Source organism: Melopsittacus undulatus, chromosome 12 (assembly GCF_012275295.1).
Source record: "Melopsittacus undulatus isolate bMelUnd1 chromosome 12, bMelUnd1.mat.Z, whole genome shotgun sequence".
Taxonomy (NCBI): Eukaryota; Metazoa; Chordata; class Aves; order Psittaciformes; family Psittaculidae; genus Melopsittacus; species Melopsittacus undulatus.
Window position 1 is genome coordinate 16,911,621 of NC_047538.1, and position 15,656 is coordinate 16,927,276.

The 15,656-nt window shown below is 44.8% G+C and overlaps 1 protein-coding gene across 3 annotated transcripts in view; it reads right to left on the bottom strand.

The window, feature by feature from the left end:
* ULK1 (unc-51 like autophagy activating kinase 1) overlaps positions 1–15,656 on the bottom strand; it is an 81,202-nt gene that overhangs the window by 30,522 nt on the left and 35,024 nt on the right. For all 3 annotated transcript variants that reach the window (XM_005147728.4, XM_031047928.2, XM_031047927.2), the window contains exons 10-12: positions 13,629–13,687; positions 9,858–9,940; positions 5,386–5,436 (exon numbers count right to left, since the gene is read on the bottom strand). In XM_005147728.4, the coding sequence (XP_005147785.2) occupies positions 5,386–5,436; positions 9,858–9,940; positions 13,629–13,687 (193 nt within the window). The remainder of the gene's footprint in view (positions 1–5,385; positions 5,437–9,857; positions 9,941–13,628; positions 13,688–15,656) is intronic.

Sequence of the window (15,656 nt, forward strand, 5' to 3'; positions counted from 1 at the left end):
CCAGGGTCACAGTGATCTCTTCCACCCTTTGCTAATGTTAACAAAACCCAAATGTTTTTTTAAAAGGTCAAGTTATATTGCAAATAAAGATTGATTCAGCAGAGTTACAGGGCTTGTGCAATACGAAGCCATAGTGGGATGGCTGCGTGGGATCTGTGTGCAGCAACACACACAGATGCCTTTCCCTCTTGTACTGGACCTTACTGGCAGCCTTACTCTGCCAGCATTTTGAGGGTTAGGTCTATAATGAAATAAACCTTTCCAAAGCTTTGCAAGAGGCTACTTTTCATCCTCTGCATCTATTTTACACTTGATGTCTGTGCCCTTTATGGACTGTGCTGTTGAAATGCACTGCCCTGGCTCCAGTAAAGGAACTGGGACTGTGGTACCCTGGTAATGGATATTCTGGGAAGTCGGTCAGGGGCTTGGCATGGAGACCTCCTCCATCCACACCCCACACACTCCTCCACCACAGCTGCTTCCCACTCCCCACGCTCAGGGAACACACAGAGAGGTCTGAGAACTTGACTGCAACATGGGGAGCTCTGTCCTGCCTATACCACAACCTTCCCACAGTGCCTGCAGAGCAATCCCTGGTACCTTCCCTACATACTTAATACCAGAAGTCTGAGAGGGGGGAAAAAAGCCTCCCCATTTTTACCCTGCCAGCTCTTACAGAACAATTCACCCTTGTACAGACAGACTTTCCTATTATGTAAAGATGCTTTTAAGAGAAGGTAAATGATTTTTGAACTGTATCCACATGTCTGCTGCAAGACTTGCATCACTGTGCATTTTCCCTAGAATTAGTTATTGTTGTTAGAGTCATTTCAGTTCTCCCTCAAGGTCCCCTCCACTCTATTTTGGTTCTTTGTCCATTATTGATTTAAACCTGGCTGGAAGTGAGACTTTTCTATTTCTGTCTATTTGCTTTGGACAGCTTTCCATTAATCTGGGAAGGAAGACAAGCAGGCAGACTTTGCCACTATCATCTGAAACTCAAGTTACAGCTCTGTCTGCATGAAGCAAACCTTTACATACAGCCTCTATAAATCATTGTTCTTATTTTAAACCCTGTAAACTCCCCAAACTCACACTGTGAGGCCCAGCCCCAAAGATCCTGACACCAAAAAGGGACTTTCATGCACATAGAACCACAAGGCTTGGCTTTGACAAAACCTCTCTGACCACCACATCCCTGTTGGTGCATTTGGAGCGTCAGCCTCATAGGACAGCTTGAAAGCAAGATGCTCGCTTCCATCTCCTCCACACACCCAGGCACTCCCAGTTTAAAATTAAAAGGGGTGCAAACACTTGGCTCATCATGCTTTCGGCTCAAGGTTGAATGTGGGCAATGCTAACACAGGTTGTAGGCCCCCACCCAAATCCAGAAATTGCTGGATTGTAATTGTAATGTAAATAAGTCTGGTTTAATAATTGTCCTCTCCAACTCGCTCCAGCAACAAAACAGTCACCCTGTGTGTTGCATAACCAGTGCCAACTGGTTTCAAAATGGGAGAGCTGGGAGACATAAAGGCAAGCCTGTGCTCCAGCTGTGTGGATCTCCAGACTGGATGCTACACTTGCAGAAGTCATTTGTGACAAACCATCCCAACAGGGGCCAGGCTGTCCTAAAATATTCAAGTCTCAAGCTCTATATAAAGCTTTACTTATAATCCAAGTTCTACACACACTGGAGAGATGCATTTCAGTGATTATCTGGACTCAATTAAAGCCAGTCATCAAACATTTAATTGCCATCTCTGACCAGGCAATACTTTCGCATTCAAAACCTGAAAGGACTTGCCCAAAACCAGCTGCTTTAAAGAGTTTAGAACTTTGCACCATTAAAATCTTTTATATGTAGAAGTCATGACGCTTTTCTTTGCCAGGTTTTATGTACAGTAAGATTCTGAAGATGATAAAAGTTAAGCCTAACAGATATTCCAGACACTGAACCACCCCACACTGTTCTGAACCACAACTGCTCACATTTCATGCTCTCTTAACTCAGAGTCAAGGAGATACAAGCTCAGCATTCATTAAAGGTAGGAGCAAAAAAGCCTCCAAAATACTGTGCACGGGTACCAATTACAGTGTGTTTACTAAGAGAAGACTTGCACAAGCATCTAATTATGCCTCCTCATGTATTATTACTGTAATGCACTGCCCCATACCATATGCTGATCAGACCTGGCTAGAGACAGACAACATTCTGACTAGACATGGTATTTTAAAGACTTTATTAATGTATTTTTTACACATCTAAAGTACATGCTTAGTCACGGGTACAAAACCACAATAGAAAATGAAATATAAATACACAAAAAAATCAAGTACATGTTTTGGTTAACAAAGCCCAAGGCCCTGAACTCACTCTCCAGGCTAAAGCCTGTGGCAAAGAGCTTTGTGGTACACCCTGGATGGCAGCACGCTTAAGTCCTTGCTTCACTAAAGAAGTGAGATGAGAGGAGGAACATGAAAGCAGTCATCCCTCGAAACCACAGTGGAGAAGAGGATGAGCTTGGCAGAAATGTCGGATTTAAAGATTTCTGACAGAAATGTTGATTTTGGAGTGTTTTGAAGAGCAAATTTATTTATAGGAGGGCGTCCCCTCACCGTAGCAACTTCAAAGTTAGCCACTTGGAGAATTATCCACATTTGAGGACTCCCCAGTCTTCCAGAATTCCAAAATTACATTGTATTAAGAACACCCTTTACAATTCCACGATAGTGCACTATCATACATCCACACAGAAGGCACAGACAATGGCTCTCACTTCATTTTGATCACTGTGACCAGCTCTGGACCAGCCTCAGCAGGGTTCAGGAGCAGGGGTGATGTGCTCAGCTTGGCACGCTGGTGGCAGCTCTCCTGTTCCATCCTTGCCACCTTGAGGGCAGATTTTTCTGCAGGGGTAGGAGATCATCACCCCCTTGCTCAGACTGCAAAATGCTCTCGTATGGAAAGAAAGTGGGCTTGGACCTAAAAACTGGTTTGGGACCTAAACATCATTGCCTGTTTCTGCAGTGCAGGCACCTCTGAACTGGAAGGTCCTTTAGGTAAAGGCTGCACAGCAGGTCCCTCAGCTTAGCTGAGGTCTGAGTATATTCATCATGAAATCGCTACTACTCAAAACCGCAACTCAACACTACTCAAAAACTCTCCTAAAAGCACACTCAAATGTGAATGCTGTAGTTCTGCTTCCACTAAAGTCAATGGCAGCCTAACTATCAGCTCCCAAGGAGAACAAAAGCACAAGGGCACACTGCTCCTCTCTTCAGTACAGCACGTAGGCCTGAGGACTAATTCAGTCTGAGCATTATCATTTAGATGCAGCTCGATTTCTTCTCTGATACTTCCTACACTCATCATGCTGAGCCACATGTTGAGATGAAGTAGCACAATAAGCTTTTGGACCCATCTTAGTTCTGCACTCAAAGCCAGGGGAGCTAACTGCTGCTCAATTTCACCTTCCTAAGTCACCTACTTCAGCTAAAACTGCAAATGTTAAGCACTCTACCATGCTAAGGAGCATTCCATACATCCCAGGTGAGTTTTTCAGACCTTTGCTGACACTCTGGTTCTTCTCTCACCTATCTAGAAACCAAAAGGACCACCATTCCCATATGCAGCCTTTCTCATCCAGGCTCTTCACTGCATACCCCAGAGACCTTCATCCACCACTACCATCCAGCAGCAGCAGAGACCTCCAGCAGACTACAAGAACCATCTTCTCCATGAGCAGATCTCTGTGCACAAGACGACCTCCAGCAATGGAAAGAGATTTCTCCCCTTGTCTTTTCAGAACCAGTAGTGGTCTCTCCTACATGGAGAGGACTCCAGCCTGTGGACATATGCCTGGACATGAAGACCAGCAGCGCAGCAGAGAGGTCTGTAGTTCATATAGTCCATACCTGCCTGTAAAGGTGCTCTTTTTATTGGGCCTTGACGCCACAGTATTAACTTTGGCGCATCTGGGGGCACAGGCTGAGCTACAGTCCCTTGCTCACAATGATGCCTCTGGTTTCTGCACATGAAACGCGCAGAAGCTGGAAAGTGAGGCCAAGTCTGGAGAACCCTCTCGCGTTTGCAGGGTGTTTTCTGTTTCCCTGGCCAGTGAAGCAAAAGATGAGTTGTTGGGCATGCAGGAACGTCCTGAGCAGGCAGTTCTGGGCCCACAGGGGAACTGGACTTTGAAGGGCTTTTCCCACATGGCAGTGGTACAACAGGCGCTGAGAGCTGAGCTGGCTTAGGAGCAGTCTTACACAGGCAGAGTCCTTTTCTGCCTGCAGAGCAGTCCTGTTTTACAGGACTTGCCCCACATCTTGCTGGTGCAGATGGAGACAGGGGCTTGGCTGGCTTGCAAGCTCCCCTAAACCAGAAGCGTCTTTTCTTGCCCACAGGACGGTCACCTAAGCACACAGTTAAAATCTGTATCAGGAACAACTGAGAAGTCCTGCTCTGCAAGCAGGGAAGATGGAGACTGTCAAGAGTGATGTGGACATCAGACAAAGGATGGGCATACGTTCAAGAGGTGCTCTGTGTTCAGAAAGCATTGGACATGCTTCCTCCAAAACTTCCAGCAACCCAAATCAGTCACTGATGAAAACTCTTGGCTTATCATTTATTCAGAAGATTAAAGAGACAGGAGGATCCTTCCAGAAGGAGGCAACCATACACATTTCCACTCAACCAAACCTCTTGGCCAGAGGACTGTTATATCCCGTACACTAGGAGCAATTCTGAATTGTTTCCCACTGAAAGCCAACTTCTGAATCATGAATAACATCTGAATCATTCTGAATACGTGGTTGGAAATTTTCAGAATCAAGAGAGCAAAGGAAGAACTTTCAATGGAAACCTGTCCTTGTTTTGGACACTTCTCACTGAGCATTCAAATTAAATCCTTCTGAAATAAGATTGATCAAGAATTTGGAGGTAAATGTTGAAACAAGGGCTGATAACCAGAGCCTGCTTAAGGTACCTCCTGGCAAGCATGAACAAGAGCACCAGATTCCACCATTCACTATCCCAAACTGTCCTGCAGATGCAGAAGATGAGCAAGATCATGCTCATAATCCCATTTATCTACAAGCAGCTTCATTGGACGAGCACTTCATACAAAGCAGCTGAATGTGCTGCAAAACTACATTTACTTCTACTTTTAAGTTTCTAAACAGCTCCCATAATCATCCCTTTGAAGATAACTCAGCAAAATGAAATATGTTTTGATGGCAAAATCTGGACATGAGACAGTAACAAAAGCTGAATCCCTGCCTAAATAACTAAGAAAACATAAAGAAGTCTTTTTCTTTTGAACTAGCAGCAAAGGAAGTCATGTCATGGTTCACAAAGACTGTAATCAAAAATGCAACACTTACATTTTTTCATTGAGGCACTTGCATCCAAGAATGGGTGATGGAAAAACTCATCTGAAAAAAACCAAAATACAACAGTGACTCAGTGAAAAGAAATTACTGTAAGAAGTTACAAAGCAGTTAAAGCACAGCAAGTTACAGTGTTTTACAGTGATTTTTCCATGCAATTAGATCAACCATGGAAGCTGACTCTAGTGTAGTCGTGGTCAAGAATGCAGACTGCACACTGGATGAAGGACCTACTATGGGAGATTATTTGGATCCAGAGATTGCTATTTAAGTATGAATAAAACAAGTGCTCCTCTGCTCCCAGTCCTCCCTGCAAAATCAGGGGGGTAAGGGACAGAGAAGGGAAATCATTTGGGGCAGCTACATGAATGAAGAAAGGGAAGGAAAAAACCCAGTCTTTGCCAGAAGCATGGCCAAATAACATGAGGGTTTGTACCTCAGGATTCAGCATCAGTACTAATGGGTTTTACTTCCCCACAGGGCATTAAAGACCTTAGTAAGGTTTTGCTGCAAGCTAAAACTCCAGGCTGCTGGGGAGAATGCACTGCATTCATTGTTAATATTCTTCTGTCTTGCAATAGCTCTTACGCTTCTAGGAATGGGAAGCAATCACTGAAGGTCAGACAGTGTGACTGTGCCAAGACCTGGCATGGCCACACACACGTGCATCAAAAGCTCCTATCAGCAAGAAGAGAGAAATCCCAGGGTACCACGTAGCACTAAAAGACAAAATCCCTGGATGAAATGGCATTCAAAGGCAGAAATACATTTTCTAGAGGGTCAGCACAGAACAGCCTAGAACACATTTCACATCAGACATGAGTCCTGAAGTCTTCACTCATTATGGGAGAACATTCTACAGCTCCAGGCCAAGAAAAGCTTCTGTCCTGGCTTGCTGGAGACCCTCCACAAGTTTGCCTGCCCTTACAAGTAACCACCACTCCCAACTCTTTTGTGTCTGATCCACTGCAGCTGCTCTATACCAGAGTCCTCTCCTATCACAACCAGCTACTCAACCATTAGACATGGATCAGTGCTGATTATATGGTTAACTGCAGGCAGTTCAAGTTCTTTCCCAGCATGGATTTCCTGTTGCAACACCCAGTGTTTACAGACTTCTAGTTTTTGTACAGCTTTCTGTAAGCAGCAACTCTTTGGCCACTGACCTTCCCATAATGTAGCAACTGCTTGCTTTGTTTGTCTGCTTTTTAAGCTTAAACAACCCCTCTTCTCCCAAGCCCTACCTTGCCACTGCCAGGGTCCTGCAGCCAGAGTGCACTGGTCTGGAAACCAGAGTGCACAACAAAGTGATGGAAATCTCTGGCAGGAAAAACTGGAGTCTCTCAGATTAGATCTGTTGTGGATGGAGAACATCCCTACCCACTAGGAACTGCTCAGCTGTTGGCACCTCCTGCTGCTGCTTCAGTCTGCTCCTCTAGAGGGTACCATCTCTCAGCAGAGCTATTCAATTGAGGAGGTAGAAATGATGACTTCTTTCACTTTTCCCCCTCCAAACTGCTTGTTACTTGTGCTTGTAAAGCAACATTTAAACAGCTCTGCTTGTAATCATCAGCAGGAAACTCAAAACACTCCTGGCTTTCCTCTAGATAACCTCGAGACTGCAAAGACCATCGGTTCCTGGCAGAAGAGCAGCTGGAACACAAGTAAAGGAAGATTCAAGCTCAGGTGTTGCTGTTGCATGAATCAACTAAACTCTGGAGGACCTGTGTCAAGGGAAGCACACACATGTCCTGGAGACTACAGGGTGACTCAGGGAGCAAGGAGCAGCAGGACACCCTGCTCCACTGGTGACAGTGGCTTACAAACTATCCCTAACCCAGCAGTACATACAAATCTTCACCTTACATAGTGCAGGAGGGTAAAGAACAGTGAACACAGGCCCTGGCCATCAGCCAAAGCAGTGTAAGTGAAGACAGCAACCTATGTTAGTTTGCCAGTAGGAGGGCAAAGCACCTGCCTACTGGGAGCCATCTGAGGGAAGGGGAAGATCTGCTTCTGACAGGATCCAGAGCTCTGGGACATCAACAGTTTGTGCACAGCCAGCCACAGCTGGAAACATGACAATAGTTGGGAATAGAGAAGTGCTCTCACTTAAGTATTGCTACTGTTTTGGCAAAGAGCATCATCTGGAGGCCTCCTGAGCTGATACTTGAAGGAAAGGAAGAAGGGTCCCTTCAGTAGGTAGGTCAGAGAGTCTCCAAGCTACATAGAGGAGCTGAAGACCGAGCACCAGAAGACAGCGGAGAAAACAGTTGAGTTACAAGCAGGAAGGAAGCTCAGATGCTTCAGAGGAGGCAGAGGTGGATGAGACCAAAAATACAACTGGATGCTGAGGAAGTGTACTGGTGTAAATAAAGCATTTATTTTATCTATATTATCTAATATTATAAATATAGATAATTTACTTAATATATAATATTATAAACACATAATATATAAACATGATATATTTATAAAGGCTTTGGTACTTGCTTTCCTCTCAACTGACAGGAGATTAGAACACAGTATGGGATGCCACACACCCACTGAGATCTTCCATCTATAAAGCACAAGGAATATCCCAAATATAGGCTTCTGTACAGAGTGTATTCACAAACCCTACCTGAGAATCACCTGCATCTTACAAGAACGTGCCGATTTAGAGAGGAAAGGATCCTGCCTGTGATTACGGGCAGACAATCTCAGTGCAGCAAGATGCGCTGTTAACAGTTATCCTGAGTGAAATCAAAGTCTTACTATCTTGAATTTCCAAGCGTTAGACTCTGACTCATGCAGTCTGCTCCCAGAGGTACAAAAACAGCTTATGGGGGGGTAAAAACGTTAGCCAGACTCAATTTCTAACAGCAGGGAAATAGAAACCTCAAGGATATTTTCTTCTGAAATGCACAGCAGCATAATAGAAGAGGCAAAGATCTACATCCCAGATAGATCTGCAGGGAGTAATACTGACAAGTGCTTATATCCAAATCAGTCTGCCAGCAGCTTCAATGGCACCATTTTCAAAAGGCTTGTTTTCTCACTTCTGCACCTTCGTAACTGGCCCTCTGCATTCAGCACTGGATAATTACAATCAGCCTCACTTAATCCACATGCTTGCCTCCTCCAGGTGACACTGTCCTCAGAAAGGCTTCCCTGCTATCTCTAATCCAAAAGAATAATACAGGCAGCAAAACAATTTCTCTTCATAGACTAGCACATGCTGCCCAGCAGGAAACAATCCACCTGAGCAAATAAGCAACAACAACAGAAAACCAACCCCCAAAAGACAGAAATATCAAACCCTCTTACCCCAAGCACGACTAAAAAGCAGTACCCTGAAAACACACAGCAGCACACTTTACTTTCAGGAAACAGAGGTACTGTCTGCAAAAAGCAGAAAGCTCTTACTGTGGACACTTAACACATATCTATGAGCTTTGGCCTCCAGCCTAGTTCCAAGACAACCACCTGAACTCCCCAGCATCAAACCTTACTCAAGCACAGGGGCTGAGGGGCAAACTTACCCTTTCCACCAGCAGCATTGGCCCATGGAAGCAAAGCTACTCCCTGGTGTTCTGAGGAAACACATCATCAGGGCCAGCTTGCTTGGTGAGAGACAGTATTCAGGTCCTGGTTTGTACTGGAGAAAAGTCTAGACTATGTTTGTCCAACGGAAGGGAGAGGTGGGGGGAAAGAATAAAAACCCCCACACAGTTGCCTTTAGATGACTAAAAGGGATCCAGGAAAGATTCTACCTCTGCCTGCTTTCCTGTAGGACATGGCTTCACTAGATGTTCTTCACACCTTTGGGCTTAGCTAGACGCATCTGGAAGAGGCTGTCAAAGCCAGAACCCCAGGCATATAATGGATGTTCTTATTTTAGAAGGAGTTAAGACAATAAAATAGAAAAAAAGAAGTCTTTATGCCCACCAAGTCTGGAGACAGACAGAGATCTAAAGGGAGAGCCATGAGACTGCCAACTTGAACCTAACGAGAACCGAGGCATCCTTCCACAAAAACCTGGGCAGGGAGTTAAAGATCTGCAAGCAGCTACAATCTCCTAACTCAGATTATCAGTCAGACCTTGAGCAACAGAGGGTATAGACTGAATTGTTCATTAAATGGGTGCAGCTTGTAGCTTTGGGAGCGAACTACGAAAGAGAAAGACACACATTTCACCTGGTAGCATACTTAACACACTAGAAGTTCAGAGAGATTATAAAAGCAGAAGCCTGGAAAAGAGTGCATGTAAGAAACGTTTGCTGAAGGTATGACAATCCTCCAGGTCTACAAACTGTGCTGGAATCAGCACTGACCTTTCTAGCACATACACTAAAACCTTCCAGGTAAAACCCAGGTGTTTGGATGCCTCTGCTAGCACCAGCCAAATGCACACAGCTACGTGCAGCATCATGGTGCAGAAGATACAGACACGCAGCAGAGCTGGAACTGGAAGAAGGTCTTACCAAAGTCCATGCGGTCCTTATGATTACGCTGCAAAAGGCCAAGCAACAGCTGCCTCAGGTGGCTGGATGTCTCCCTGGGGATGCTAGGATTGAAAACAAAAGCAAAATCAGAGAGACCTGCAGTCTACTTAAACTGGTTTTACATATTCAGGAAGGCAACCTGCAAATGAAACACACTTCGTGCCTGCTGGGCTAGGAGCGTAAGAGGAGCTCATTGGAGAAAGGCTGAACAGAAACATCTCCATTTGCATCTATTTGACTTTTACTCCCCATTGTCATTGTTCAGGTTACAGGTAATCTAGCTTTAGTGGCCTCTCCTATGAGCACCTGCAGATCATTCCCTTTCAGTGGTGCCAATGTCATCCATGCAGCATGCAGTTATTTTGCACATGATAAATAAGGTCTCTTCTACTCACTGTAAAAGGGATGAGGAGGTCACTAAAATGAAGCAGTTACCAAGTGGAAGCTTCCAGTTAAGACAATGGTGGTGAAATGTATCACCAAATACTACCATTTCTTAAAGCACTTGTATTTCAATGCAGCTTATATACAGCATTTATTAATCAACTGAGATGTGAGCAACTGCCACTCGATCAAGCTAAAATCAGTGCAGCTATTACCCACTTTCCAGTACAGCTAGGAATAAAACACTCACTTCAATGACGACTGCAGCACAGGAAGAGCTAGTAAATCACTGTGCTCTCTCTCACCCTACAAGCAGACAGGGGAGAGGCCAGGGCAGCTCTTTACAACCCCAGTAGATTGTAAGAAACAGAAATAAATGAACAGATTAAGGCAGGGAAAGCAAAGTTCAGCTCTTGCATAAGTGGATTCAGCTCTGCTGACTTTCCTCCATAACCAGCAGCACTGTTCAGGGCTGTAGCAGCCCAGCCCTGCCTGCAGCCAGAGCAGAGCTCTCCATATTAAGAGAAGGTGGCTCCAAATCCTTTCAGCATTAGCACTGTTCATCACAGCCATGCCCTGCATGGCTCCCATGGTCTGCCAGGCTCTCCCCATGTGAAGGTCAGGTCAGGTAGCATGTGTGCTCAGCAGAGCAATTTCAACTGCGTGGAGCCCAAGCCCGCTCAGGAGCTCAGCACTGAGGCAGGGCTAGGCTTTGCTGGGCTGGCATTGCTCACTGCCCTGAAGCCAAGCCTGACTGATGCTGCCCCAGGCCAGGTAAGAAAAGAAGCTGGGACAAAAATAGTAGGAAAGGGGGAGGAAAAGGTGCTAGCTAGCACCATCAGGGTGGTGAAACTAGAGATGTGAGGCAAGGTATTTATAGGTTTCAGTACTACCCAGTTATTTTTTCTGTGAAGCCCTAGGCCTTGCTGGTGTAAGGAATTTGAGCCTGGCAATTCCTAGAACAGAGAAAGATGGCAAGCATTCCTCATCCCAGTTTGTATTGCAGGAGCTGCTTTTCCATCCCTGACACTAGAATGCTTCCATGTGCTTTCCCAAAGGGGGAGGCCACCAGGCTCTGGAAGGGGTGCAGTTAAACTGAGATTCTGAGCCAAGAAAAAACACTCTCTTGTCAAAAAAGGTGTGCCTTAGAATCACACTGTGTCATGGAATAACCCAAGGTACCACAGCTAGCAGCGTCTCCTGAAAAACACATTAGTGCTGGAGACCTGCAGTCCTCCAGCGTTATCGTCATTACTTATCCACAACACATAAAGCTTTCATCCAAAATGAGTCCATTTCCCAGCAATGACTTTAGCTTTTGTATGGTTCTAAAGCCAAGAATCAGGCAGGTCAAGTAGTAGACCTTACACGTCGCAACACAGACTGAAGACAGTGCAGATTAACAGCCTGTTTGCCTCCTATCTCCCACATCTAAAGCATAAAGCTTTGCAGTATTATTTTACAACACCATCTTTTTAAACATAAGCAACAAAAGTGCCTCCTTTTCCCCTCCATGATCTATAACAAACTTTGCCATGCAAATCAGCACAATAAATGTTAGCTATTTAGATCAGTGCTATTAAAATCATGAGGCCTTTGGGCTTTCTCCTACTGACATGAGTGCCCCACCTCAGAATGGCATTTCACCTGTCAGCAATAGCAACAGCACCAGCCCAGCAGGCAGAGACTGAGCATCCAATGAGCTTTTCTTCCCCACCTGGTTCCCAAGCCAAAACACAGCATTTTCCATGGCAATACCATGGAGGTGGGTGCCAGCCTGCCTAGCCCCAAGGAGAATGAAACCAAATCCTGGCACTGCTGCAGTCTGAGAAGGAGGTCTCGAGTGGTGTTGTGTTTCATCCTGTGTTGGCAGGCCTGGCAAGGCAGTTTATTCATGTTTACTCAGGAAATAGCACAGATTGCAGCTCACGTTAGAAAGACAAATTGAGTTTGGAAAGCAGAGAATCGGCATTTACACAAAGGCCACTTTGGATCTGACATTTATGGTGGAAAAACAATGGGCTTGGATCTAAATTGTGGAGGAATTTGGTAGTTAAAAAGTGGAGATAAGTGAAGATGGCAAATGCAGAGTGCATAAAGGACTAACAACAAAGGAGAAGGACTAATCCCTACAAGAAGAGACACGCTCTCTCTTACAGCTGAGCTTCATTTCACCCCTCTCCTGCCTCCTACTGAATCCATCATGAGCCAAAGCATGATCAACACAAGGAACCCTATTAATTGTAGGAATTAATTTCCCTCTTAGCAAAAAGGACTACCTCAAAGATAGCAGGGGAAACAGAAAGCTCTACTCTCTGCTCACACACACTAGCTACCTCCAACTATGTGGTACTTTTCTGGCTTTGAATTGTTCTGTTTGGTTGTTTTACTCCAGGACACCTTCTGGTTGAATCCCAGAAGGGAGATAGATGGCTCAGATTTAATCCTGGTAGAAATCTGTCCCTTCTCCTCTTTCCCTTTAAGTACTTAAAGGGAAGTTAAATGAATAGTTCTCATCACTGCTAAGAGCTCTAGCTTCTTGACAGTTCTTTCTGCTACCTCTTGGAGCTGTCTAAAACTGAGAAACAAAAAGAAGATAAAATCCATACACAGAAACTCACTGAATTTCCTGCATATGTGGCTGCATTAACAGCTCTACCAAACAGAAGCTAACTTTCTCATTAAAAAAGGCCTTCTAATTTTTGGATGTATGATCTGGAACTTCAGTCCTGTCTCTGTACCAGGCTGAGGTTTTCAGAGCAGGCATGAGGTTCTGCTTTAGGAGCTCAGAGATCAAAAGGAGAGACCACAGCAACAAAACCAAAATACACTGACAAATCACAGCACTAAGCAGCTAGGTAACATACACCGTGGTGGGACGAAAGCAGCTATCCTCCCCTTGGAAACTGCAGCAGTGTCCATTTCCATCGAGGTTATAGTATTTCCTCCTATTAGCAGGATGGGCACAAGCAGTTGGTGTCCTGACACGTGAGAAATGGGAATGTGATCTGCAGCCAGGTATGGCAGGTTACAGTTGGGCTGCACGCGTGATTCAAGAATTGCCATGGGTTCTTTTCCTAAGGCTCCCAGCCTCAGAGAAGCCATGTGTGGGACAGGACCACTGGCTGGCTCTTGAAATCACTATCAACTTCTGCAGTGTAGGAGACAAGTAGGGGCTGTGTTAAGAGTGAACACCAATGCTGCCTTTCTCTGGGCCACACCACTGCTGGTTTAAGGAATGGAGGAAGGCATGTGGCCAAATATCTTACAGTCACCCCCCTGCGTGACAAGCCAGGAGCATGCAAGGACAGGTGTAAACACAGAGTAAACAAGTGCATACAAATGGTGACACTGGAAAATGCTTACTTGGGCATCAGCATCTTGTTTTTCTCATAGAAGAGGCGAAGATCCTGTGGGCTGCTGGCCTGTAGAGGAGGAAGAAAACCAGTGCATGAAGCAGTTGACAGTGAAGGGAATGGATTAGCATTTCTGTTTCACAGTTACTCTGAAGAGCAGAGTCACTTTTCAATTGCTGAACCAGCACAGATAATGAGAACCTGCAGCTCGCTTTATACGGAAAAGCCAGCACTGTACCAGAGTGAAAATACACCATTTCAGACTGCTGCCTTTATGTTCCTGACCTGGTTCTGTCTGCTCTTCCCTTCCAAAGGCTGAGAGCTTCATTGCAGCAAGCTCTGAGGCTCAGGTCTGAGCTGGCCTAACAGCCTCACCCAGGAGGCTAAACAATTGTAGACGTGAGGAGTCCCAAATGATGAATGGCAGATCCCGCTGAGAACATGGATTAATGCTGCAGGGCATTTAGAAAAGGGGCAGGGAGCCTACTGATGGGCAAGAGATCCGTGAAGAGACCAGGAGCATAGGGAAAACAGCAACTAAATTAGGATTTTCTATTTTAATTCCAGGAAGCTAGAAGATCTCAAGCCACAGCTCCTATTTGTGCGCTAATATACACAACTGCTGGGGATGTTGACAACGGGATTCCAAACTCTGAGAGATGGGATTATTTAAAAGAAAAAGCTAGGCACAAAAAGAGGCTTATGGCTGTGGTTAAAAATAAAATCACCAGTATAGAAGCACAGACACATAAAACTCTCCTAATGTAATTTCTCCATTTGTTTTTATGCAATGAATAACACAGGCCAGTAAATTAACCCTCGTGTCTCAAGCTTTTCTGCTTAGGCAAAGTCTCTTTATGAAAGGCAGAGCAGGCTGGAGTGACACAGGCATGAGGGCACATACAAACAGGGAAGGAAGATCAGAGAGATTAATCTGCAATCAGTGTTGGTGCTGCAGAGTGTGTAGGAAAGTGTGAACAAGGAGGCAACAGGCAGCTTCTTCTGATGTTCAGGGCAGGCTTCAAAAACCCTCGAGCTTTCCACCTACTTCCATTTCTAAATTAGAAGCATTTAAGGTCAATTAAGATGCTTAAAATGGCAAATCAGACAAGCTGATCTGCAGATGGCCATCAAAATACCACTAACAGCACGGCTGGAAAAGCAGCCACATAAGATGCTGTTTCAACATCACCTACTCCCTCTGGCTGAAGATGAAAATTCGGGATAACAGAGTTCAGTATAAAACTTAAACCAAAGGGAGAGTCCCAAACGCTGCTGATAGTAGTAGACACGTGTAGTACTGATCAGGACATATCCCCTGCATAGTCTTAGCAACCCAGACTTCACAGCTCTCCTATCAATTTGTATCAGTAAGAGCTACTGGATTCCTAAAAGAAGGAAATAAGAAAGATTTCCTGGTTCTCCTTTCTGTAATAACATATCCAACAGGAAGTGCAAAAACATGGTTCTTTGCAAGCCATTAAAATGAATGTTACTTAGCAAAGCACCTTCTTACATAGACACCAAACTGCACTGAGATTTCCAATCACTGCCACTCAATCTGATTTGGTTCAGTAAACCACCATTTTACACCTTTCCCATTGCAGATCTCACCCTGTAATGAGATTCTTGTTATTTGGCAAACCTGAATGAAGCAAGTGTAACCAAATGGCCTGGCCACAATGCTCTGTGTGATGAAAAATATGCCTGACAGACAAAACGCACAAGGAACAGAACTCCACTGCAGGGAAGCCAAGTGCTTGCTCACATCAGAGATAGAGGCCTTGGCTGTTTGCTCTGTTCATTTCCTGTTGCAACAACTCAATTGTTTCACAAATACAATGAAGCTCTGATCTATTTCAAACACTGTTTTGTCAGAAACTTTCCTGGTAATAAAGACAAGAGAATATTAAAAGCAGCACACGTGCAAAGTCCAGCTCATTACAGAGGGTTTCTAAGCACTAGTTTGGATAGAAATGAAATCCTTTGTAAAAGTTATCCCCTCCTCTTAGTACAAAATAAAGAGATATCCCTGTAG